Here is a 26,135-nt window from a genome sequence, read left to right on the forward strand (position 1 = left end):
CCTGGAAATTACTTTGCAGCTCCTTTTAACTATAAAAAACATTTTAGGAGGAGCATAATATTACTTGATTACAGTTTTCATCAACATGATGAGTCACAATATGTTACAACTACTGAACATTTCAATAAAAAGTTCAAAGTGATCAAAGTCAGAATTTTAACTAACCTTAACCAAAGGACTTTTGTTGCCTGAACCTATTCAAATGCAGAATTGTGGTGTCAAAGTCCTGCGCTTTGGACGCCCACCTTTCTGCCGCCCACCTTGGGCTCAGGGCGCCGGTCACTGGCAGCCCCCTCCCTCTGACATCTCTCCATTAATGCATGTATATAGGTCCTGTCTGTGCATGTGTGTGTATTTCAGGTCTGTGTGTGTGTAACACGAATAACAATGATAGATTGAAAAAATTGAATTTCCCCGTTGCAGTACTAATAAAGGAATTCTTGTTCTTCTTTCACTTACAGTATGTTAAATAAAGAGCTTAATTCTATAAAAAAAAAAATATATATATATAAGCAGAAATTAAGTTTCTCATTAGAATGCACAGTAATTAGCTAAACTAATTAGCAGTATAACCATCTTTTTTACCAAACACTGTTTCTTAAAAAAGATGGATAAGATCATAATTAAAGTAACTACTATTATATAAAAACAAATGTGCTAAATGACGCCATTTTTGTGTCTTTATTCGACCAAAGAGTAGATTGCATAATTACACAGTGTTTGCTAAAGAGCGAGCTTGAGTACTAGAAGGCCTAATGAGAGAAAGGACGTCTGACTTCAATAACAGCAGTCTGTCCAGTTAAAGCCAAGCAACACAAACGCTTAAATCTCTCATTTTAAACCAACAAAACTACTTTGGCAACTAATAATGAGTTCATGTCAGACCTCAGCGCTCATAGTAAGAAACAGACAATATGTTTTTCACTGCGCTTAAATATTGAACCTTTTATTTCACAAGAATTCTTGATCCGGGCCCACTCCAGCTGTGGGCTCATGACATTATGACCACCTTTCACCCAACAAGTTGGGCACTGCAATCAAACGCACAACACTGCATTCAGACACACGCACGCACGCACACACGCACACGCACACACACTCACACACACACACACAGGACAGACACACAGACACACACACGCACACACACACATGTTTGTGACATGAGAGAAGTAATAAAATGTCTCTAAAACAAACAGGGGGTTATCATATTTACTTCAAAAAAGAAACGGGCTTACCAAATACAGAATAGATCCATTAGGTTTAAAAAGCTCAAAAGATACTTGTGAGTTATTGCAGTTAATTATTATAAACATATTAAAAATGTTAGAAAAATAACAATTCATATATATAAAAAAAATTGCATACATGTAACAGTCATCAAGTCCGTTCTTCAACTTCAACTTTTTGAGTTTTCACTTTGGGAATCTTGGGGCCGGAGCGGAGTGGCTAAATCTGGGCAGTCTGCAGACTCCACAGGGGCACAGGGGCCCTCCTGAGGCCCCTGCAGAGCTCCAATGCACGGGAGCCAGCGAGGCCTCCATGGGGCCCGGAGACAGCAGGGGACATTTAGCAGCAGAGGACGATGAAGCGGAGGAAGAGGAGGAGGCTGCTGTGGTGAGGAGAGACTCCTGGGTGAGGAGGAGCTGACTGGGGCCGGAGATGAGGGGCCACCCTCCAGCGAGCAGCAGCCGGGGAACTGGTCCTGCGTTCACCCCCATGCCGACGCTAACCTCCCCCAGCAGACGTCGCATCTCCTGCAGAGACGAACCCAAGAGGAGGATGTAGTTCCTGGCCAGAACCAGCGTGGAGATCTTGGAGAGCCTGCGGCCTGGAGGAGCTCCAGGCTGGTGGGACTGAGAGGGGGAGGCAGAAGATGGCGAGGAGGCGTACGGCACCATGACCTCCCTCAGGGCATCCATGGCAATGTTCAAGTCCTGCATCCGCTTCCTCTCTCTGCTGTTGATCTTCCTCCTGAGCTCCTGCTGCTCCTCGGGGCTCAGCTCCCTCTGAGGTTTGGTTGGTCTTTGGCCACTCTGGAGGCCAAGCATGGGCGCAGGATTTAGGCGGGAGCTCAGGTTGAACCCCGGAGGGCAGTGGGGTAAGTCCTGGACAGACCCGGGGCCACAGAGAGGTAGAGATGGCTCCTGGGCCCTGATCACTGCGTTTGACAGCACATTCATAGTCTGTTCAGAGGAGTGATGGAGTTCAGTGTAGTCTTCTTAAAAAGGTCTTCAGCAGAAAAAAATAAAGGTTGAGAGACAACCAAAAAATAGTCAGAGCAAAAAAACTTCACTTCTGCTTTTGAAAAAATCCACAAAGTACAAACATCAAACCTTCATTCCCTCCACTTGTTGATCCCCTTGGCTTGCAGAAAACAGCTGCCATCCAGCACAATAAAGAGTCACCAAACGTTTTTACTTTTGGCTTCAGGAGGTTTCTGGCGGCACAAGTGAGTGAATGAGAGCTTCCTAAAGTGGCAGCTCAGTTTTATCTCATTTCCACAGCTGCATGTGGTGAGAATGACAGCTCACACAGTGGAAAAGTGAGCTAAATGCTCCCCTCACTTACCCCCACCGCAGCTCAACTCCTCCCCGACACATGATGTGCTCTTTAGAAACACACATATGCACGTCTGACTTTTTGATATTTAAAGGTGAAATGAGAAAGAAAGAAGTGGTGGACGGTGGAAACATCAGTCAAATCCCATTGAACACTGTGAGATAAGACTTGATATTAGGTTGAAAATATGTGGATTATTTAGTTAATCCTGTAGATTACAATCACTGTTTAAAGGGAAACGTGTGCACAAGAACACTATAGAGCAGGAAAGAATGAGACATTATATAAGCATAATTCAATTCACAATTTAGATAATGCAGATGACAATTAAGTCTTTAGTTTTTTTAAAGTTATTATTATTGTTTTTTATTATTAGCCCATTTCAGGAAACAATGACATGAAAATGGATTTTAACCAACATTGGATAAAATCCAATTGGATATGAACACAATTAAACAAAAAAATAAAACTTAATTACTATGTTTTTGATATTATTAGACAGCAAAAGTAAAGAGGCAGTTTTACAGGCTGTACCAGAACTGTATATTATGTTCTATGTTATAGTTTTGGGGCTGCTAGAGATGCACACGCACACCGTAAATAGATTTTTATTCTAAATATGGCTCTGTCCATATTCATTGAAGTTACCAAACACACACACACACACACACACACACACACACACACACACTAACAATATATAAAACATTTGAAGAACAAGCAGAATTCAAACAAGTACTGGTCGATATGGAGAAAAACAAATATCACAATGTTTTTGACCAAATACCTCCATATTGATATTGCAAAGATATTGTAGGGTTGACTGCTTTTTACCAAATTATTCATTCATTTGATCATATATCATCGGGAATGTGAATGTAAGGACTAAGTGTGTAAAGGCAAATAATAGAACAGCTAAAACACTCTGGTAACTTCAGAAAATGTCATCTCTTTAGAGTGATGCAGCCTTTAAAACGTAGAAAAGACACAACACTCATGTCATATAATGGTATACTGTATATTGTAATGAGGTGAACATGCTACAATTACTAAATAGTCTTGAAGTCAGATTGAACATTTGAATGATCCACAGTTGAAAAGTAAAAGTGGAAGTTTTCCAAGTGCAGAAGACGATGCTCCACAGGTGGATTATTACAGGACATGTTAGTGTAACTGTAAAAGACTATATTGTCATAACTCTGACACAATGAGATGCATGTCATGAAGCTAATGTTTACTGTGACGCCCTTTTCTACAAACAAACTCCAGTCAGTCCATCAGCCTCAGCTGTACTTTGTCTTTAGCGCTAATTAAAAAAAATGTTGCATTCAAACACACTAAACTAAGATAGTGAATGTAATGAACATTAGCTGCTTAACATCTGCGCATTAGCATTGCCATTGTGAGCAGGTTAGCATGCCGATGTTAGCATAAAAGCCCCCAGTGTCGCTGTTGACTCTTGTTAGCACCTGACAACATAAGCGACGTCGCGTTGACTTTTTCTTTGTGTGAAGTTAATTGAAAGTGCACACAAAAAAACACAGCATTGTGGGCTTAATGGAATGTACCTCTACAGCCGTGTAACAACTTGGAAGCCATTAAAATCATCAGTACTTTGTTATGTGACGGAGATCAGGTATTAGCGGTATTAGCGGTATTAGCGTGGGTATTAATTGTGTCAGAGAACAGTTTTGGCAAACAGTGAATAGATACGTCATTGTGTGCCGGGAGTTAATTGATGGTTTGAGGTGGAGGTTATTGTTGCTCAGTTCTGAGTGGCTACGCTAACCAAATTGGCTGGCAGAGAGCTGGGCACGGTTCCAGACAGGCAGACAACAGGCCAATTGACTCCAACCACAGGTGAAGCTGGCTTGGGGCACCGAGCAAGGCTGGAAACCTCAAATGTGCCATTCATGAGCCACAAAAAGACCTCAGCGTCACTCCGTTGCACAGGGGGCCTGGCCGTCCTCCTCCTTTGCACTCCCCCCCTTTGTAAAGCCCATCTGAGTGGGAGAAAAGGAAGGCAGGGGGAAGAGGGGAAGGACAGCACCGTTACAAACAGAAAGCAAGTTGTTTACGATGAAAGCAGAAGGAGATGCAGGAGGAGGAAGATCCTTTCTTTTCTCCCCAGCCGCTCTTCACTTGTCGTTCAACAAGTGAAAGATGTGTGTGGAGGCGCTTCCCTTCCCTGCCAGTGGTCCGGTGGCGTCCGGCTGGTGCTGTGATTGAAGCTGAATGGACGGCTGCAGACGGACAGGAAAGGGAGGGCCTCATGAAAAGAGCCAGGCGGATGGCCCTCGCACCTGCAGGAGAACAGAGTGCAGGCAGCCAGGATGAATGTGTGCGTGTGTGTGTTGGTGTGTGCGTCGGTGTGCATGCCTGTGAGCTGAATTTGATTTCCAGTGCCTGTCTAACAATGAGGGGAAATAAACTGAGTAATAAAAGAAAACAAGCTGTGATGGTTTCGACTGTATTTGGGGATCTGGTTTTGGTTTCAAGAGAAAAAAAAGGACACCTGCAATGAACCGCACATACAGAAGTCAGAAAAGAGGAGAAAGAAAGAAGCTGGTGTCTACCAGAAAAGTGCACCTCCCCCACTTTTTTTTTTTTAATCCACCACTTACAAGGGAAAGAAAAGTGAGCTTGATTTGGGGTTGCAGCCCAGCATATCCGCCTCCCAGCTTCCAGCCTTCCTTTTGATGAGGCTGGACCAGGGCAGGAGCACCGGTGGCTTCAGGGCAGGGGGAAGACTAGTGTCTTTATGGTGGAAAGAGTACTATCCATCTGGGCAAGGCCGTCCAATGGTGGGTCTGCACCTGGGAGCTAAATGCCTCGTCTGTGTGGAGCCATTTCCTGCGGCTGACAGACAGGAAGACACCTCAGCCAAACTCCTGGCTCAATTAATTCCCCAATACAGGATGAAAAATACACCCGAAGTGACACCGCTGAAAAAAATGGTTATCAGTTATTTTCTTTTTTTTGGCGTTCTTCAAAAGGACAGAAAAAAAAACACCCTATGTTTTTCCTTTTTTTATGTGTATTAATATGTATGTATTGAATATATGTATTTGTATTCTTATTTAGGTGGTTTTGTGGTTTTGTTTGTGACTTTGAAGCCACAAATCTCCAGTATGGATAACGCATTTTCTTTTCTTTAATCAATTTTAATCGAATAATCCCAGATGTTATTTTTTTAAACAGAGCAGATTCAAAAACTCAAACTGACTAACCAAGATTTGGCCTCAGCAGGTTTACAAGTGTACAGAATTACAGTGAAAATTGGTGGAAATGAAAATGAGCCTCTAATTAATTACCAGATTCAGTCAAAATAAAGATCAAATACAAAATAAAAAAGGAAAACTAAATTGTAGAATTACAGCGTATCTGCACTGCAAAGGGCATTTGTAAAAATGTTGAGTTTCAAAAATATTTACACTGAATTTTGTTGTATTTATTGTTTAATGTGCTCTTTTAACATGCACAAATAATCTCTGATAAATGCACCTTTTATTCTGAGGAGAAAACTGACGCCTGAGTTTGGACCACCGGAGCAGACGTCCCCTTGTTCCCACACACACCAAACAACCTCTATTGGCTCTTTAATTGAGTACAAATTGGCATAATTATAAATCAGTGGATATAAAGAGACTGTTTCACAAATGAAGTCAAGCCACGGGCTGGCTGCCGCTGGTCCGGGCACTATCTTGACTTAATGGAGTCAATTTACATCAGGTGTCTGATTGAGCTCCTTTGTGCGTCACTTGATGGTGTGTCGATGCGTTCGCTGCCTCACATTGTTGACGTCTGAAGAAGGCTCTGCAAAACTGGGACGATTACACAGCGATTTTCTGTGTCCTCATCTGTATTGTCACTGACACTGTCTTGCTTGGTGCTCAAGAGCTCCTGAATGAAACAAAATTACATCTATCTGATTGGCTAGCAGTTCCTTGAGAGGAACAATAACACACGACTTCCTAGCTGGCTGAAACTGTAGCCACACAGGTATTTCTTCATTGTTTTTTTTCTACTAATTTTAAGACGAAGAAGAAGAATTCCTTTATTCATCCCGCAATGGGGAAATTCAATTTTCACTCACTATTTTTCTTCATGTTACACACACAGGCCGGAAATACACACACATGCACAGACAGGACCTATATACATGCAACTAATGGAGAGATGTTAGAGTGAGGGGGCTGCCAGTGACCAGCGCCCAGAGCAGTTAGGGGTTCAGTGCCTTGCTAAACAGCACCTCGGCAGTGCCCAGGAGATCAACCGGCACATCTCCAGCCACCAGTCCACGCTCCATTCATGGTCCACACAGGGACTTGAACCAGCGACCCTCCAGTTCCCAGCCAAAAAAATGATACTTTTTCAGTGGAGAAAACCCACATTAAACACCAAAAACGAGCCTTGAATAAAGTATCCATTCAAAGATTGTATGTCAGCTGATAAGATAAACATTACATTACAGATAAAAGTCTACAACAAGTCTGTCGTAAACAGTACTCATTAAATTAGTGAGGGAGGTTTTTTGGGGGAAAAAAACAAACAAACAAAACAAAAATCCCTCCTTTTTCCATTTAATCAGCTTCAATCAGACCACTGTTAAAAAAAAGTTTGCAAAATGCATCAGACTCAGAAAGAAAAGCTAATTCCTTTCATTTGAGCTGCATTTAAACGCTACAACATCCTGTTTGGATGATTAAAGTGTATTTGTGGTAATCTTTTTTGACAGAGTAGCTAACCAGAATGTTAAATGAGGAGGTGCACCTGCTATGGGCTTTACATCCCAAACTGTTTACAATGTGCAGAGAGATTGTAATGAGAAATTAACAGTTGCCAGTGACTGATTTCCTCCACGAGTCCACGCGGGCTAACAGGTGCAGCGGCAACAATGGAAATATAACAGAACAGGACTTTTCAGAGAGGGGGAAAAGGCTGCTCTGCATCAAAGCAGGAACGGAGGACACACTCATCTATTCGCTCTAACTCCTGCTCTGTGAGGCTTGGCCAAAGACATGAGAAGATTACAAGCTGTTAATAAGGTGGAACCAATCGGCTGAAGGTCTGCTTTTGTCCTTCCCAGCATGCTTTGTGAGCGCCGGCCTGGGATAGTCGGCATTTGGTGCTGATCATAGTGTGACAGGGATAATGAAGGTGGGAGGGGTGTAAGGTTTTAGCCCTCGGGCCCTTTGTGAAAGAGAGCCTAAATGCTTCACTCTCAATAGCTGCACACGCCAAGTTGGTCGCGGTTGTTTAAATACAGATGGACATTTGCCACATTCATATTTCAGGTCGCTAAGTGCTCCACTGACACTTTATTGTCTTGATGTTCATTGTAGATTTTTTTTTGCTTGTTTTGCTGCGTCTGATGTAATCCTGCAATATCTAGATGTGCTGTTGCTTTCAAATTAAGAAGCAAATCTTGTTTAAATATATTCATGAAGTTTTACCATTGATTTGCTTGCAGCAGTCAAACCAAAGCACTCGAACCTTTCGTTGCGGCCTTTTAAAATGACCCCAAACATAATCCGACCCGATGATTGTCTTTTGTTATAGCAGATGTTCCTCTCTGAAACAATGCCACCAGGGATTTGTAGGGTGGCTGTTAATAGGAAAGTGTTAGTTAACCCGTCCCCCACAAAGTCTCCTTAAAACCTCCGATCCTATTTAAGCGTGACAATGATGGATTCACAGACACTAAACTTCCACAGGAATCCTTGTCTGAAATCCAACACAGAGCCTCACACCGAGCGATCGAGGTCAGGAGCACCCCTAGTTAAAGTCTAAATGTTGAGGGGGGCGGGTTGAGATGTTTCTCTTTGGGTTTTATTAGCGGTACAAGGCCAAGGGTGGGTTTTCAGAGGTTATCCCCATCTGTATGGAGGGCGGTGCAGCGACACCAAAGTCACTGTTAAAGTGAAAGCTGATAGCGGTATGATGGATGAGGCTACACGTCCTAGAAATTAGACTTTGGAAAGTGAAACAGCGATGGAGAAGGGAACTGGGATTGAATGTGTTGTTGCCGAAAAAAGAGACCACAACAAATACTGGCAACAGGATGGAAATGTGGGGTTCATCTTTGTGATCCATTGACATACATGTATTTTAGTAATGGACACATTGAATAGGCTCAACTTGAATGTTTATTAACCAGGTGACAAAACCCTCACTACATGTCTACACACTCTGACAAACATTTTCCTTTCTCAGTTTAAAGGATAAATCTTTGTGTTTCAATTAGTTTTTTTAGTTTGGGGTTTCATGTCCATTAGTTGTACTTATCAAGTTAAATCAAGTTAAATGCAGCGACATTTCTAAAAAGAAGCTGTCACACACAAGCGGTCAGATAATCAGGCAGGTTGGAAACTAAGGTGAACGGTGAAATTACTACCCAAACTGTCTGTAAACACTAATCACATTAACAACTTCCACTTGCTGTACTTAAAGTGCAACCCTGTCTCCCAGAAAATGATGTTCCTGTACAACTAAACCGCATTCTTGATTACATTTTCGAGGGAACATGTTTTTTGAAACACGTGGTTAACGTCGTGAATTGAAACAAAACTACTCGGTAAGGATTACAAAAAGATGTTGGTTCGGGTTCAAATAAATATGTTTATCGTGTCAATTTAGATACGCATGTAAGTTATAGGTTGTATGTAAATGTTAATGTTGGTTTCGCAGACTTTGATCAGAAACGTTTTTGTCAGTCAAAGATAAATGTAATGCGGGACATAGATATTCCCCTTGAAATGTGCTGAGATTGAATGTCCAAAACCATGAGCATATAACCCAAGTTGAAATAAACAGCTGCAGGTGGTTTACTGAAGCCTTTTTGGCTAGAAGCTAGAGAAAACGAGTCCTGGGTTGACTCGGAGTAGCGATGATTGGAGTGGTGGCATGATGATGATGACAGTTTGCTCTCACAAGGCATTTGTTTGCAACGCTGGACCGCTGTTGAATGCTTCCATGTGAACAGAAATGGACCAAGAGACAAATGCAGCAATTGTATCATTTTAGTCACTGAATCAGAAGTAAGTAAACAAACTAAAGGTGTGAAAACGCCCCGATATGTTTCAGCTGGCCCTGTGGAGCCTAAATCAACAGCCAGACGGGCGCAGCTCAAATTCGGATTGAAGTGGATGTGAGATATCTGCAGTTATATGTTCAGTCTTCCTGTGCACAGAACTGTCAAATACTTTATATTGCTAAGTTGTTACGTTATTCGCATTTTTTCTGCACATGGCCTGGCTCCATTGTCCCTGGACGCCTCCCTTTGGACACGTTTCGCGCTCGGCCGGCCGGGAGGACGCCACGAGGCAGAACCGTGATACGCTGCAAGGATCACATCTTCCAGCTGACCGGGGAGCACTGAGGGAAAGATACTGCGGGGGAGAGAAGGTGTCTTGTGCTAATTTCTCTAATTTGTTACGCCGTGAATGAATGGATGCTAATGGGATCACAGGGTAAAGGAGAACTTTTCTCAAGGCAGAAAACTTTGTGGTTGTCAGAGCTGACCTCACTCTTCCTACCAAACTATGGCCTGTTTCTATGCATCTTTAACCTCTTAAACATCCCATTTTCACCTCAAATGTCCTGTTATTTTTCTTTGAATTAAACATACAATGATCAATGTTCACGTCTAGGAAATGATGAGATTTGATGAGAATACTCCAGAAGTCGTGTGCAGAATTTTGGGGTCTTCACCCTCACCCTTCAACCCTCTTTTTTTTTTAGTTTACTTGTGCTTTATTGTACAGCCAGAGTTTGCACCCCCCCTCTCAGAGTTTAAAAGGTTAAAGTGATCTGTTCATGTTGGGAAACCTTTTCTCCCACTTGTTTCATGAATAGGGGACGTCATTTTGCATTTTAAGACATTGTTCGGGTTTCACAAAATCTTGCCACGCCAGGCCGGCAGATGGATGCAGTGGATGTAAGATGATTCTTTTAGGCGTTGATGGACACATCTGTCAGCCTATACACTCTGTATCACTCACACAAACACACACAACCCCCCTCCTCCCCTTGAGACGGCCCAAAATCTCTCCGCTGTGCCTCACAACCTCATGCGGCTCATTCCCCTCCCACTGTGCGCCTGCTCCTCACAGCCTCTCAGCACATTGAAATCCCCACTAAGACCGGAGAGATCAGACTGAAGCAGCCACTGCTCTCCCTTTCTATTCAGCCTCCACTCTGATTAAACTGCAGCAGGTTTGTCACAGATGTTGTCCAAACTCATGACTGGCCTCCCGCTGAGGACTGTTAACCACTGATAGTGTGATAGCAGGTGAAATTGGTTAAATACTGATGTAAAAATGAAAAAAAAAGAAACATAATTGGGGTTTGCTTCTTTCCAACTTACTTCTAAATCAGATGACAGCCATGTGGACTGTGGTGCTAATTCAATTAATGAAACAGGGGAGCCCAGGGGAGGCAACAACTCAGACAGCAGACATATGTTGCAGTGCAACATGATAGCAGGCCTCAGTAACTTGACAAATTGGGTTTGTAGTTATTAAAACATCTCACGGTGGCATGGCTGCAGTGGACGCTGAAATATTCACTCTGGACTGGCTTAAACCCACAAACCCAACCCCAAGAGAGTGAGCATTTGCATGATTCGTTGCAAAGTAAATAAGGCGACATATTAAAGCAGTACTAGGAGCCTTATCCACCCAAGGCATGGCAAAAAGAAGAAGCACCGACATGAAGGATGAAATCACAAAAGGCACGTCTTTCCGCCTAACTAAAAAGACTGACCGGCCTTTGGTGTCATCGTTTCCAAAGTTCTCCATTTCTGCCCGTCCAGACTAAAACACAACCACGGCTGAGTTCAACAGCGTTTTCAAATAAAAGTGTAGTAGTGTGGCTGTGATACCGTGAGCTTCTACTGTAACTAGTCTGCATAGATTCCACATGAGGAGGTCAGGTTGGACGGATGTGTCAAACGAATACAGTTCAACCTGTGAGACTACTGTCCCTGTCCCACGTGAAGCCAAAAGCCAAGGACTTATTTTAAGTTGCTTAACAAACATACTAATAATAACCCAAAGCAAGATCTCTCATGACACACATTTGTTTCCATTCATGTTAACCACGTATTTTAAATTGCGACCATGTCACAACGAGCGCCTGTCCCTGGTACCTGGAGAGAAAATATGTTTCCCTGCAAACTTAATGAAGAAAACAGTTTAGTTTAATGGAAAAGTATTTTTTTAGGAGGCAGGGTTGCTTAGGAGGTGTAATACTCATAACGGTCGCCATCTTAGTTCTGCTAAAGTCTGTGTTTCCTTCTTATAGTCAGCGTTGGTTTCTGTTAACTATGGTGATGGTCGCTTCATAACCTTAACAAACCATTAGTTTCTCTAACTGTAGTGAAGCTGTTTTTTCCTAAACCCAACCGAACCTTAACCAAAGTAGGCAGATGAGGAAACACCCACACAGTATGAATCCCTGTTGTTTCTGAATCCTCTCAGGTTGGATTTCTTTGTCAAAACGTCCCGGCTGCCAGCAGCAGTCAGAGCCGGCAGGGTCACTGCCAGGGGACAGACATGAGCGTGACATGGTCAATAAACCATATGGGACATATGAGAGAGAGAGAGAGAGAGAGAGAGAGAGAGAGAGAGAGAGAGAGAGAGAGAGATGGTTGAGAGAGAGTTGCGTGTTGGAAAGTGAACAGTTTTCAGGGTAATGTGCGTTCAAGGCTTATTTTAGAGGTAGCGTGTAAGTGTATGCTGGTGAATGTTGATTGACTTTGCACGGTGCAATCAAAGGTGATGTGCACCCATGCAAATAAAACATTTTTTAAATTTACATACCTTTTTTTTTTTCTCTTTAAAAATGTAAACTGTTTTAGGGGTTACTTTTTTGTAAAACTGTCAATAACAAGATCCGTGGATTACCCACAGTAACCATCGTTTCTGGGATTATATGTTGCTGTTAAATTCATCACAATGGAATTTTCTTTGCTTTAATTAACGCAAACTGTATCATTCATCCCCAGTGTGTTGAGATTTAAGAAGAAATCTATAAACCTAGACAAATAAAACCCAAATTATCATTATCAGACGTCCAACATTTGCTTAAAATAATTTGTGCAAAAAAACACTTTTTACACTCACTCCAGGTGAATTTTGCCTTTGTCCAAAAAAAGTTTAGGTGCTAATTGTGATATGGAAATTTCATTGCCGAAAAGGTTCAGATGTTGCGGACATTTAACCCGATCAGCTGTTTGTGTCCAAATCCATGAACATTAATCTGCTGGTTTTCCACCAGGTTTTCGGAGCCCGGATGCAGGAATTTGCTCCCATTCAGTCCCAAGAGCATTAGTGAGGTCCAACACTGATGTTGGGTGATAAGGTCTGGCTCCCAGTCAGAGTTCCAGTTCATCATAAAGGTGTTGCACGGGGGTTGAGGCAGAGGCTCTGTGCAGAACAGTCAAATTCTTCCACACCATTGTCACAGTCCAAATCTTTTAATAACAGGCTCGGATGAAAATGAACAAATGCAGAGGATCATTACTCTCCCCCTCAGCCGCTTAACAGACTGAAGGATATTGAGAGAACTTATTTTGTCACTAAATTCAAAGCTTAATATGTTTCTCAGATTGGGGGGCAGGTGCACGCACCACACCGTATCTCTCTCCTGAAAGGCATTTAGGAGGCCCTCATCCTGGAGTCATTCAAAGTGTTGTCCACCCATCAGACAACTGGTCCCCACTGGCAACCAGCACACCCCTCTGAGACCTCTGTGTTTCTGCGTTGGTCGATTCATGTCCCAGTCCTGCACTCCTCAGATTCACTTTGATGTTTAATCCCATCCTGACTGTGTCCTCCTTCAGTCCGCGGAGCCGCTCGGCCAGTCATGAATATCCAAAGGTCTGCTTACTTGACAGGATTATCCCTCTTTTCAAAGCCACTGGAGACGATTCTTCAGCCACAGAAAACACACTCAATGGATCTTCTGCTCTCTCGCTTTGTTTCTCTCGCTTTCCTTTACTCTCACTCCCTTCTGTCTTTGTCCCTCTGGGCTTTTACTAAACACATTGATCCACCCGATCGAGGAGTTCATCTGCTGCTGTTCATAGATTATCGAACACACGCACACGTACACACACACGCACACACACACACACACACACACACACAACTATTGTTAAGTTCTTAAGTATCTAGCGTATCCTAAAGAATTTATAAATAGAAGTACCTGCACCTAAGAGTATCTTGTCACATCACAGTTAAATCACGGATCCAGTTTGCAAACCTAAAACTGACCCAATACCACCAATAATCTCTAAATCATTCCCAGTACAACCTGTTAGTGTGAGACGCACAGCCCTGACCCAGACCAATTATCAATCAGGATCAGATCTAGCTGCTGTATAGGAACCAGTGATGGACACTGCAGACATGGGGATTAATTAATTATATAAAAAAGACAACAAAGTGCTATATTTAGACTAAGTGAAAAGCCGCCATTCTATGCAAAATCCCTCATAAAGCATTTTTGAATCATAGTCATAATCATAGGCTTTTATACGCCGTTTCAGAATGTTTGTAAACAACAGGCGTCACAATATTTTCGGGGGCAGAACGCAAGCAGGTTCCACTGACCTGAAGCGATCCAGCCGGCTACTGTTAACAGTGTTACATAGTTAAAAATTAAAACGTGTTGTGTTTGGGGTAGCGCCGCCTGATATACAGCAAACGGTGTAGGGAGCGGAACCTGTGGGTGAGGAGGTTAAAGCCAGTGGATGTGGTCAAAAGTCTGAGTGCTACAGAGAAGACCGCAAGAGGTGGAGGAGTAGCCTCTTCTAACGGGGCAGACTGGGAACCAAACCTCCATCATCGTGTTTGTGGAGACATTTTCTCACAGAGTCACCAGATGACATTTTTCTGGCTAAATTTTATCAAATTTTCCGTTTAACGTACAAATATAAATGATGGTGCAATGTTTTGAGTTAATTTAAGGGTGTAAAACTAAAGTCTGACTTCTTATCTTTGTAAACATATATCATTTTAACGGCCTAATTTAGCTTTGTGTTTACAGTAGTCGTCAAAAAGACACAAACGCCGGTGAATCAGCCGCTTGCTCCTCTCAACACCCCGATCTCCTCACCGTAAACACTGGGAACTGCTCGTCGTCCACATTTACATCAATGTTGTCAAAACATCCAGGATCATAAATCAGTACTTCACAATGAAGTTACATGCTTTAACGGCTCCAAAATATAAGTCTTCTTAATTTACATTTTTACATTTTATGTAAACCACCACCTGAGCCGCTCAGGCTGAGCGTCGTTCTTACTGTTTTCTCTCATCAAGGTCACTTGTAATTTGACATGTAAAGGCTCAGATACAAATATGATGTGTGCAAATCACCCAGTAATTCAAGCCATTCACTCCATTTCGTGGTTCCATCGGAGAGCGCTTCGGCTTTTGCCAACCGGGAGAACATATATCATTGTTGTGACGTCATGGTGAATTGTCGTATAAGGAAACCTACATGTTCTGTTCTGTTTGTGTTTTCAACAGCTGCCGTTACTACGAGAAACCACAATGCATTTGGCTAAGAGTTTCCATTTCACGCGCACTCTTTAAAACCGAAACCTGGACACGGATGGTGCGACTGACAAGTCAGACAACGCATCTACCGATCCTGCTGAAACCAGTTCATATGATTATTTGGAGGATTTTTGCAAACAAATCAGCACAGATGGCGTAGTTAATTTAGTTTGGGAAGTGGGCAGTGGCAATGATAGGAGGCTATTTATATTATCATGAGATCATGAGATTATCATCTCACCAATACCTGAAACGACCCACAAGTCTGAGTTACGAGAATGTAATGTTTAGGAGACAGGGTTAGAGGGAGACTAAGTCTGTTTTAAATCTTATGGAAATCCATCCAGAGGTTGAAATATTTCACTTAAAATCAAATGTCAGTGGAAAGGTCAGTAGGATATATCCTCTGGGGGTCATGAATGTCCGTACAAAGGTTTGATAGCAATTCATACAAAAGTCGTAAAGATATTTAATTTTGGATGAAAGTGGTGGACCAGGACAGAATTTGGTTAGCTTATCGTAGCACAAAGACTGAAAACAGGGGGAAACAGTTAGCCCCGCTCTATCCGGAGGTAACAAAATCCACTTACCAGCACCTCTTAAAGCGCAACACTTAGCGCGTTATATATTTTGTTGAATACGTGCAGCCACCGTGCAAGAAATAGCTAATCAGCTGCATTCTGCAATCAAACTATTCAAACTATTCCATGATTTTTCTAAACTAAATTAAAAAAAGCTCAATACTCAGCTAAGCAACCACTTGTTGCTTGTCTAAGCCATACAGTCAGTGTTCCTTTGTGTGTGTTAGAGTCCATCAGTGTGTAATGGTGAGATTGAGCAGATGAGTTGGAGTAAACATCAGTCCCATGGGAAAGAGTGACCTCTGGGGTCTCATATTCACCTTTGGAGCTCCATCTCTTCCCTTGTAAGTGTTAAATCCTGCCTTTGTCTCTGACAGCTTCTCTGTTTGTTTATCTTCTCTCCCCTAGTCCTCCTTTGGTGCATCATGGACTCTGTTTCTCTTTCTGTTTTTCCGCCACCTTTGATGCATCCCCCCTATCTTTAATCCTTTCAGCTAACACAACATGATGTGCAGAGCTTAAAGGGTGTACATCTGTGCAGTGTTTTCAGGAAGGTTTAAATCCAGTTACAACAGTGTAAGACCGATGCTCCCCTTCTGTCCAAAGTTATGAATATTTAACTGTCACAGAATCAACCTCACACTCTCAGCATCAATGGATAAGTCAGCCTGCCACCAACAGTGGATAAGGAGCTGTTTATTCAAATCTAGACGCAGGGATGTGAGACACAGCTGCTATTGGCTAGAGTGTTCAGGCAGCGCTGAAAGGATGCTACTCAATCAGTTTTTCTTTTAACTTCAGCACCATGTTGATCTGGGTGTATAATAGAAAAACATGTGTCACGTGATTGCAACTTATTCCAAAATGCGTCCAACGTTAAACGGCAACACGTCTTAAAATATGCACTGATATTTAATAGGAACAAGAATAAGAGTGCATGGTGGGAAAAGAATACAAAGTGCTGGACTATGAACTCTAAAAAGTCGAGCTGCATGTTTCTTTAAACCAATCACAATCATCTCGGCGGTGGGCCTTGGGTGCAGCAATGGTGCCCTTGTAAATGTATGCGTTCAAAATAGATAATGGAGTTAAAGGAAGGGGAGGAGAATGCCGCCCGAAATAGGCAAAGACAAAGGCTCGATTCCTATTTTTACCTTTAGCAAAGATTCTCCATACTAAAGATATCACATTTCAGGCAGCACCAAGGGAATGAAATGGTTTACACTTCCAGTCTCCTAAGGGCGCACTCACACTGTCCATCTGTACCGTGCCCTGTGCTTTAGGGTACTTGCCCCCCCCCCCCCCCGTGCCCCAGGCCCGTTTGTACTCACACTATCTGGGCCTCGCGCGAATGCTTCTGGCCTGCCAATACATCATCACGCCGTAACACGTCACACGCATTGATTGACGTCATCGCAATGCGTCGCTTTGTTTACAAATCTTTCCATTGACCTCTGAGTTTTTGTGCGTCTCATCGACTGTTTTTGAATATTTTCATTGACCAAATCTGCAATAAACACTCCACCTCCGCATCACACCAACGTGAACCTTTCACCGCCATTGTTTTAAATGTCCGCGCATGGTCCGTCCTTCTATTTCTCTCTGTCCGAACAGGCGCACATAAAATGACGTCAGAACCGTCGTAGGCCTCGTGCTCGTACACGTGCTCACGCTCATGCTCGTACATGTGCAAACGTGCTTTACAAAAGCCCACCTCTCCCAAACGGTCCGTGGCCAGCAGGCGTACCGTGCCTAGGAGTGGTACGGTTCCACTCACACTGGTCAAACAAACTAGACTTTAGTCATGAAACGTGTTTGGGCACGGTACGGATGGACAGTGTGAGTGAACCCTAAATGGGCAAACGCCTCTTTTAAGTGTAGTGAATGTTGATGAATGAAAAGTTATGTGTATAATTTATTTATATTTTCTTTTGCTAATTAGACATTTACACAGCTAACAGCCCTATTTATCATTTCAAAAATGAGTTTTCTGAGGCGTTTGTGCACGTTAGTTGATGTTAGCTTAGCAGTGTTCCCAGGTCTCATGAAAGTTTGTTGCTGGGACAGAAAAAGGTCTCAAACAAAGTTGATTTTCTTCAGATTTGTTGTTAATTTACTTCAGTGGTCACTATCTGTGTTTTCATTCACTAACATTCACATGACCTGCCACTAGTCTCCTAAATGGGACATACTACTTTTTCGTAACATTGCAACTTCAATTTTGACCCTCTTGCTAAAATATGCTGAAGCAAAGGATTAGGGGTCAAAATAGAGAGGAAAGCATGCTGGTTTGCGTACTGCAAAATCTGACTAGATGAAGGACACCTTGGTATTTTTGGCCTATTGTATCTGACAAACCATGTATTGGGAATTGGAAAGTGCAGGGAAAGTGTTTTCAAGATTTAAGATTCAAGATTCAAGAAGCTTTATTTATCCCGAGGTAAATGATTGTGCAACAGTTTCAATACAAGGGTGGAAAAGGATCAGAGTAACAATAAGCTAACATAATCAAATCAAAATAAAGCTAACGTAAAATAAATCAAACAATTAACTAAGTGTGACAGAGTGCAACAGACATTGTGGTTAATCGTAGGTTTATACAATATACAACAATACGCAGCGTGCAGTTTAGCAGCAGATTGAAATAAATAAGTAAAACTAAATAAGTGAGAAGGAGCGATAAGTGATAACAGTGTTTGATGCAGTTTGAAGTCCTTACACCTCCTTCAGGATTGTGTGGGGGTGTTCAGACTGTGGCTGATTGGCCTCAAACTCTCCAGTCAACTTTGCTGTGTGACAACTGACCCCTTTAAGACTTGCATCAATGAGCATGGAGTTATTGGAACAAGTACTCACAAAACACTTTGGATGCAAAATAGACCAGTAAATTACACATCTAAAGGGTGAAAGATGAGAATAGAGTAAACATTTTATAGACCATACAACTATTATTGTGAATGATAAGAGCACAAACATTTCTCTTTGCCTAAACCTGAGCAGAGGAGTGGTTAAATTGAACTGGAAACACCTGTGTGAGTTTGCCGATCATTTAAGTCGGTTTTCAAATCAAGAAGAAATAGTTTATATCTATTAAATTTCTTTTTCATGAGATCCGAGCCTTAATTGCATTTGTGGCCAAGTGTGTTCAGCCAAATAAAACAATTTGAAATAAACCTATATGACATGAAATATTCTGTGTGATTTAACCAACTGGTGAAGTGAGCGTCCAACATCAAAACTGTCAATTTAAGTTACTAGAGAACAAATGGACAAGTGTTTACTTACAATTGTGGTATAAAGTGATCCTTTTTGTGAACCAATCTGACTGCAGATATTTTTCTTGATTTACACACACACACACACACAAATGTGGAGAGATGTCAGAATGATGGGTCACCACAGCACAGTGCCACAAACAGTTAGGGGGTTTGGTGCCTTGCTCAAGTGCGGTCTGCACTGGAACTGGCGCCTCTCCAGCTGCAGTCCTAACTCTGTACCTAGTCCTTCCAGGACTTGGACCAACTACCCTTCGGTTCCCGAGCCAAGACCTTACAGACTAAACCACTGTCACTCTCAGCTGTCTAATATGCTGCTGAAGTGCATGCCGTGATGAAGTGCATGTACGTAATGTAACAATGTTAAACATTTAAAGTATAAAGTGTGAATTTATGAATAAAGGGATTGGATGTATATTTGTTTCCAAGACTTTTTTCAAGATTGATTGCCTCATATATAGCTTACCTGGAAATAGACAGTATTTTGGCCATATGCACCAAATGACCTCTTCCTCTCTGAAACGTCCTACAAAATGCTGAAGGACTTTGAATAATTCAATTCCCGTAATGAGACGAATAAACAAATGCGTGCATGAATATTCAGAGATTCAGTTCATATCGTTCCAGCTTCAAAAGCCTTTGGAAAACATTGCAACAGCATGCACAATCTGCTATGCAGCTGCTGCCTTTTCCTAAAGTGTACCGGCCTTTACTCATCGCTGGCTCTTTTCTTAGTGGCTGTTTACACACTTATTTTGCAAAGCAGAGGGCTCAAAATGGGATTTTTTTACGAGGTCGCCCTCTTTCCATACAGTTTAGACAATAGAAATGTATTCAGCGTCTGTTATATATCAATCTTTTAGCTGATTACAACAGATACAATCTACAGTTGAACGTACAGGTGTCTAAAGTCATCACTGTTTGGTCTTTTTAACAGATTCCCAACCAGCTGAAGTCTCCTTGCAACTGTGAAGGATCACAAACACTGACTTTGTTGCGACCTGGATATCAGTCAGCAGGAGAGACGAGGTCAGAACAAGTTTGTTTGATGGCAGCACAAACGCTTCATCGTAAAACATTAAGATTACATAAAACAGCTTTATTTTATCATTACATGTAAGAAAAAAAAGGCAATTTTCATACTGATTCTAGGTTTTTACGAATACGTTTTGTTTATCCTTTGGACATTATGATTTTTAATAATTGGTTTAAGAAATAAGTTATTGAAAAGTTCAACACACGTAGAAAACACCTTGTTTGTTCTTTATTTCTTGCTGAATTCTGCAAAGACCCCGTGAGGAGGAATTTCTGAAGTTGAGTCAGTTTTATTTATGGCTCAAAATCACGAAATGGTCTCATTAAGCTAAAAACAAAACCCTGAAATGTATATATTTGACTTTATTCTGATGAGTGGTAGAAAGCTGGAGGCCACAGTGTTCAGTGGGATGAGAAATAAAGGCTCACTTCCTGTCAAAATGTCAAAAAGGGGTTTTTTATAGCCTATATTTTTATTGCCTGAGTGCTTTAAAATTGTAAGAATTGCACATATTTCAGGTGAAACTGTGAATTTGTGTGTAACCTATGCTCTGCATTAGATGTCTGGTTCTGTAACACTGTTAGTGTTGTGTTTCTGTGATTGAATAGGCCTGCTGGTGTTTCAGTGCATACACATACATACGTAGGTTCTTGTGAAGCCTGCACAAAGATTTACCAAAAAAATTACAAACAAACATCAGAAGACTTTTCCCTTTTCAATTAATCGTCTTTATTTTACATTTCAAACTCCAACATGATCAGAGATTCATCTGAAAAAATCCCGTCCAAAATAAGTAAATAAATATCATTTTCATTTTTTTATAAAAAAATAAACAAGTGGTCATTGTTTGGACAGGGATGGAGAATGACAGCCTACAGGGGAGAAAATAAGGGGAGCATTGAATCAGATGGATAGAATAAAACGGGTGCAACGTGTGAGGGGCGAGCAAGTCTTCCCTCACATCAACTCTAATATATGATATCTCCGACTATTTAAACAGAATAATCAATCTACATATTTACACTCCAGGATGTCCCCCGGGCCCCTGCACAACGGATTCAATCTGATCTTTAAATAACTACACACAGGTGTTTGGGCCATCGAAGGTTTCCTGAAATACGCTGAAGTTGTGTTGTGATTTAGGAGCTCTGTGAAGAAACACCTGTTACAGTTGAGGTTAATTAGGAGAAAACACTAAGTTAGTTGCAAAACCCCAAAGTCCCAGTGAGAAAAAGCAACATTGTTCTTTACTGGCTCCGTCGACGCAACGGATTCAGCGACAAGGATAAATAAAAAAAATAAAAAGAGTAATAATGTGGAGAGACAGTCTGTAACAACCCCAAAAGTTCGTCTCCCTTCAGTTCGGAGTCACTTGGAGTCGCTGGCCAGCCTCGGCATGGTGACGGCGCTCATGCTGGTCACATGCGGAGGCGGGACTTGGCACATGCTGCACGGACAAGGCATCCCGGTGCCAACGCCCCAGTGCTGGAAACTGCTGCCCAGCGGCCCTGCACCTGCAGTGGGCGCTTTGAGGAGTCCGTGATGGGGTCTGACCGAGGTGACGGCGGAGATACCGGGCGCGGACAGAGAGGCGGTGGAGACGGCCGGTGGGAGGAGCGGGTGGTGCACCGCCGGGTGTGCGGCGTGTGAAACCGCCGGGTGTCCCGGCACGGGCCCCGCATGAGTCATAGTCCCACAGGCTGCTGGGTGGAAGCCGCCGTGGTGTCCACCGCTGCCGTAGATTTCGCTCACCAGCCGCTTCATCTCCTCCAGTGAGTTGCTCAGCATCAGGATGTAGTTTCTAGCCAGCAGCAGGGTCGCGATTTTGGAGAGTTTGCGCACCGACGGTCCGTGCGCATAGGGCATGACCTCCCGGAGCCCGTCCATGGCCACGTTGAGGTCGTGCATCCTTTTCCTCTCGCGGCTGTTGATCTTGAGCCGGATGGTCTGCAGCTCGTTCTCGGACAGGAGTTTGCGGTCTTTCTTGGCCAGTCGGAGGGCGAGGGACTCCTCGTCCTCGGCGGAGAGGCCACGTAGGCCGGCGAGCTCTGCCAGAGAGTCGCTCTGCGTGGAGGAAACGGCGCCGGAGAAGCCGTGCACGGACTTCTTTAAGGTGGCCAGGAAGATGTCGTCTTCGGGAGATGAAGGTCTGCTGCGGCTTGTATCTGAGTCCATGGTCTTGGTCCAGCACGGTGGTCTGAAGAGAAGGGAAAAAACTTCGGGTTAATTTACTGAATCCACGTGTCATAACTTTAGCAGTAAACCAACTTTTTGGAAGTCCCAAGTTATTGCAATTGTGTCAGTTTAAGTAATAGCCGAATTCAAATAATGACTAATTTAAATAATAGTATAAAGGTAGGTCTACTCAAACCAAAGTGAAAAATAAAAATAGTCCTGAAATGTTCAATTTAAACACGACTTAAAAGCACCTTTCTTAGCAGTTTGCTTTACCTTTTTAACCTTTATATCACTTTTGTCCTCAACACATAAGGAATGAGAGCTCTGTGTCTATATCTGTGCTGCACTGCCTTTATTCGTCTCTTTCTCGGCGTAAATAAATCAGGAGAACAACCACACACATATGCGCACTAAATACAACAAACAACAAGTAATTAAACACCTACCAAGAGTGTTTCCAAGCGCGATGGGGAGAAAACCTAAACGTCAAATCCACTTGTTACTCCAAATCGCATCTGACAGCCCATTTGGCACGCCTGCGTGCGACCGCGGGCTTTTATAGCTGGCTGGAGCGCACAGAGGCCGGGTCACCAGGACAACGCAGTTTCTGCCCCTACTGCCTCCCTGCGACCAATCAGCTCCGTGCAGGGAGGGGAGGGAAAGGGGGGGGGGGGGGGGTGACGGAGGGTCCTCCAGCCTGATGTAATTACCAACACACAGCATTAAGTGAAATCAGACACACTCCCTCCTACATATGGCCCCTTCTTGTGGAAATATTGGCCCGTGTGTGGACGGATTTTACTAGAATAACACAGATAATAAACCACATTCGCCTCTTTTAACGTTGGTCCTAATCAGCATCCGGAAACAGTAGGCTCATGCAATAAATCAAACCCATTTTGGATTATTTATATTAATTATAATGCATTCGTTTTGTACCGAAACTGTGACTAAATAACTTTTTTAATGTAATATCTTATATGTTTTTATTAATCTATACAATATACAATTAATCTATGCATTATTTTTGATCGAAAATTCGTTCCTCACGTCTCATTTATTTTATCTTCGTCATTGAACCCTCCGAGCTTTATCCTGTTTATCCTGTCGCCCCTTCAAATGAACAGCACCAACGGGTCGGAGCCTAATAAGCGCGCAATATGTTTCCTGGCTGCAGTTTCGGTGTTAATGCGGTGTTTTCCGTTGTTAACCGCTGTCGACCAGCAGCTGCCGTTAAAAGCATCTTTAACGTTAATTAATGAAGTGTGCAAAATTGTTTTCTAACGGTTATGATCCGTAACATTTCAATTAGTCTGCGGTGAGCGATAGCGGTGTGGCCTGCTGCTGGCGCTCAGACGGCCTCTGACTGACATACGGGCCCGAACCGGTGATTTGCTCTCGGGCATAACTCAAAGTGACAGCCGCATTGTTCCCACGTACGAGTTGTATTGTGCAGTCAGACGCAATCAGCGCTAATTGCCTCTACAAGTTTATCTGTTTTCATAAGACCAGGCCCCGAATATCCTCTCTGGATTTGAATATTGATTTAAAAAAGTAGTCCACAAATGTTTAAGGTAACTCTCAAAATAATAGTTTACACAACAGACTCCACTTTGTGGCTAGGATGACTCTGAAAGGTGGGATTTAATTAAGAATAATTACCAAATTTGTTATTACAAGTGTCTGATTTTCTTTAATATATATATATATATATATATATATAGTTAATCTAATTATAATTGAGGGCCTAGGTGTATTTGTTTTTAAGTTTAATTTAAAACATCCTTATAAAATGTTATGTTGTTATTATTTATCTTATTAATTATTAATATTATTAATATTTATTTATTTATACTATATTTATATCTCCATCTTGGTCATTTAGTTCCAGAATTAACACGCTGTTCTGTTGCCGTGGTTACCTGCAAAAACGAATATTTTCCCGTGACCGGAACCGTCGGTCAGGTGTCACATCCGTGCGTCCAAAAAAAAAAAAATCAAGGTCACGCACACACACGCACACGCACACACACACACACGTTAGGCCTGTGTGCCCGTCTTCTCCGTCCTCCGTCCCTCGCGTTCGCGTGTTTACTCCCGTTAAATAAGATTATGGTAATGAAGGCGCTTAAAGTGGCATTTTGAATCAGGAGGTTTGTATCTGTGCCACCTCTTGCTTCATTAGACATTCCCACACTCTCACTGTTGCGCCGGATTTACAATGACACACACACACACACACACACACACACACACACACACACACACACACACACACACACACACACACACACACACACACACACACACACACACACACACACACACACACACACACACACACACACACACACACACACACACACACACACACACACACACTACAGGCTTTTCCTCTTTCACATATGCATCATTATATAGTTACTACACACATAAGCTCGTAAAACGTTGACATTTGTCAGAAATGATGGCGGCTTTTTCAGAAATATTTATTAGGCTAACATCCTCTTATCTTAAACCACAGATAACAAATACAGTAAATAAATGAATAAAGAGTTTCTCAACTATTTCTCAAACCTGGAAACTCCAAATAAAGCCAAAATGTCCAACTTTTATCCTAAACTTAAATCCTGGAGCCCACACTGCGGTCCCAAACCAAGGTTGGAAAACTTTTATTAGCCTGTGATGACCATAAGGTATTCAGAACATTGCTATTTTACCCTTTTTTGGTACTTAAAGGAGACAAAAGGTGAATTTCTTTACATTTCCTGAAAACTAATATTTTAATATAAAACTTTAAAAGCGCTATCGACCGCTGATGTCTAAAGCGACCGCTGAGAAAACACAATTTTCTGTAGGTTTCATACCCCAGAACTGCTTCAGGTCCATTTCAACCCTGCATCCAGCAGTTTGCAGTGTGGTCAGAAATATTCCCCACATATCCCCAAACAGCAGCACAGGTCTGGACACAAAAAAGACATAAATGACAAAAAAAAATAAAAAAATATGCGGGAAAATAACCTCAAAAAGCCTTTATATTGTGCAAAATCACACGTGTAATTTGAGACGGACAAGTATTTCCTGAGTTCAGCCTAAAAAATTTTTTATCAAAATAAAAAACGGTTACTCCGATGTGATTCCCACGACATGTGCATTTTAATCTGCTGCTTTAAAAGCCTCCACTCTTCTGGTTTCAGGCTTTCCACCAGATTTTGGAACCTGGCTGCAGGGGATTTGCTCCCATTCAGCCACGAGAGCTTTATTTCTAAGTGAGGTCAGCCCCTGATGTTGGCCGATAAGGTCTGGCTCTCAGTCCGCGTTCCAGTTCATCTCAAAAGGTGTTGGATGGGGGTTGAGGTCAGGGCTCTGTCTGCAGACCAGTCAAGTTCCTCCACAACGAGCTGGGAGAACCACGGCCCTGCTTTGTGCGGGGCGCCATTCTCATGTTGAAACAGTAAAGATGCAAACGTAAACTGTTGGAAGGGTTATTGTTGAAAAACATCCGTATGGTGCAAAATTAAAGTTTGATTGAAACTAAGGAAAATATGAAAACAGTCCTAAACCAAAAATGGACACAGGTGCTTTTAACATTTCCTGTTCCCCTCCAACTTTGACTCTCACCAACAGCACACACATCCTTCTTTCTCCCCCTCTCTCTCTCTCTCTCTCCCTCTCTCTCGCTCTCTCTCTCTCTCTCTGTCCATCAGTCTGGGTGGCGGTAGGCCCAGCGCCGTGGTGAATACCAATAGTGAGGAGGAGCATATGTGAGCCATACTTAATCCTGCTAATCTGCCTCCAAAATAAAAAAGAAAGGGAACCCCAAAAAAAAAAGCAGAAAAGAGAGGAGGGTGGAAAAACACGAGAGAAGGTTTCTCTTTCTGTCTGGGGAGCTGACCGGCCGAGGCCAAATGAACTGAAAGACATGAATAATGTC

At 42.5% G+C, this 26,135-nt stretch overlaps 2 protein-coding genes across 2 annotated transcripts; both read right to left on the reverse strand.

The window, feature by feature from the left end:
* Window positions 1-1,415: 1,415 nt before the first annotated feature.
* On the reverse strand, window positions 1,416-2,183 carry olig1 (oligodendrocyte transcription factor 1; the record flags this gene model as incomplete). Its single annotated transcript, XM_083921778.1, has 1 exon — window positions 1,416-2,183. One exon carries the CDS (start codon window positions 2,181-2,183, stop codon window positions 1,416-1,418), a length of 768 nt encoding a protein of 255 aa, XP_083777904.1.
* Window positions 2,184-21,391: 19,208 nt separating this feature from the next.
* On the reverse strand, window positions 21,392-22,198 carry olig2 (oligodendrocyte lineage transcription factor 2; the record flags this gene model as incomplete). The annotated part of the gene is made up of 1 exon (XM_083921401.1): window positions 21,392-22,198. The coding sequence occupies one exon, from the start codon at window positions 22,196-22,198 to the stop codon at window positions 21,392-21,394; it is 807 nt and encodes a 268-aa protein (XP_083777527.1).
* Between the last annotated feature and the right edge of the window lie 3,937 nt (window positions 22,199-26,135).

The sequence above is a fragment of the Echiichthys vipera genome (assembly GCF_963691815.1).
Source record: "Echiichthys vipera genome assembly, chromosome: 10".
In the NCBI taxonomy this organism is placed as follows: Eukaryota; Metazoa; Chordata; class Actinopteri; order Perciformes; family Trachinidae; genus Echiichthys; species Echiichthys vipera.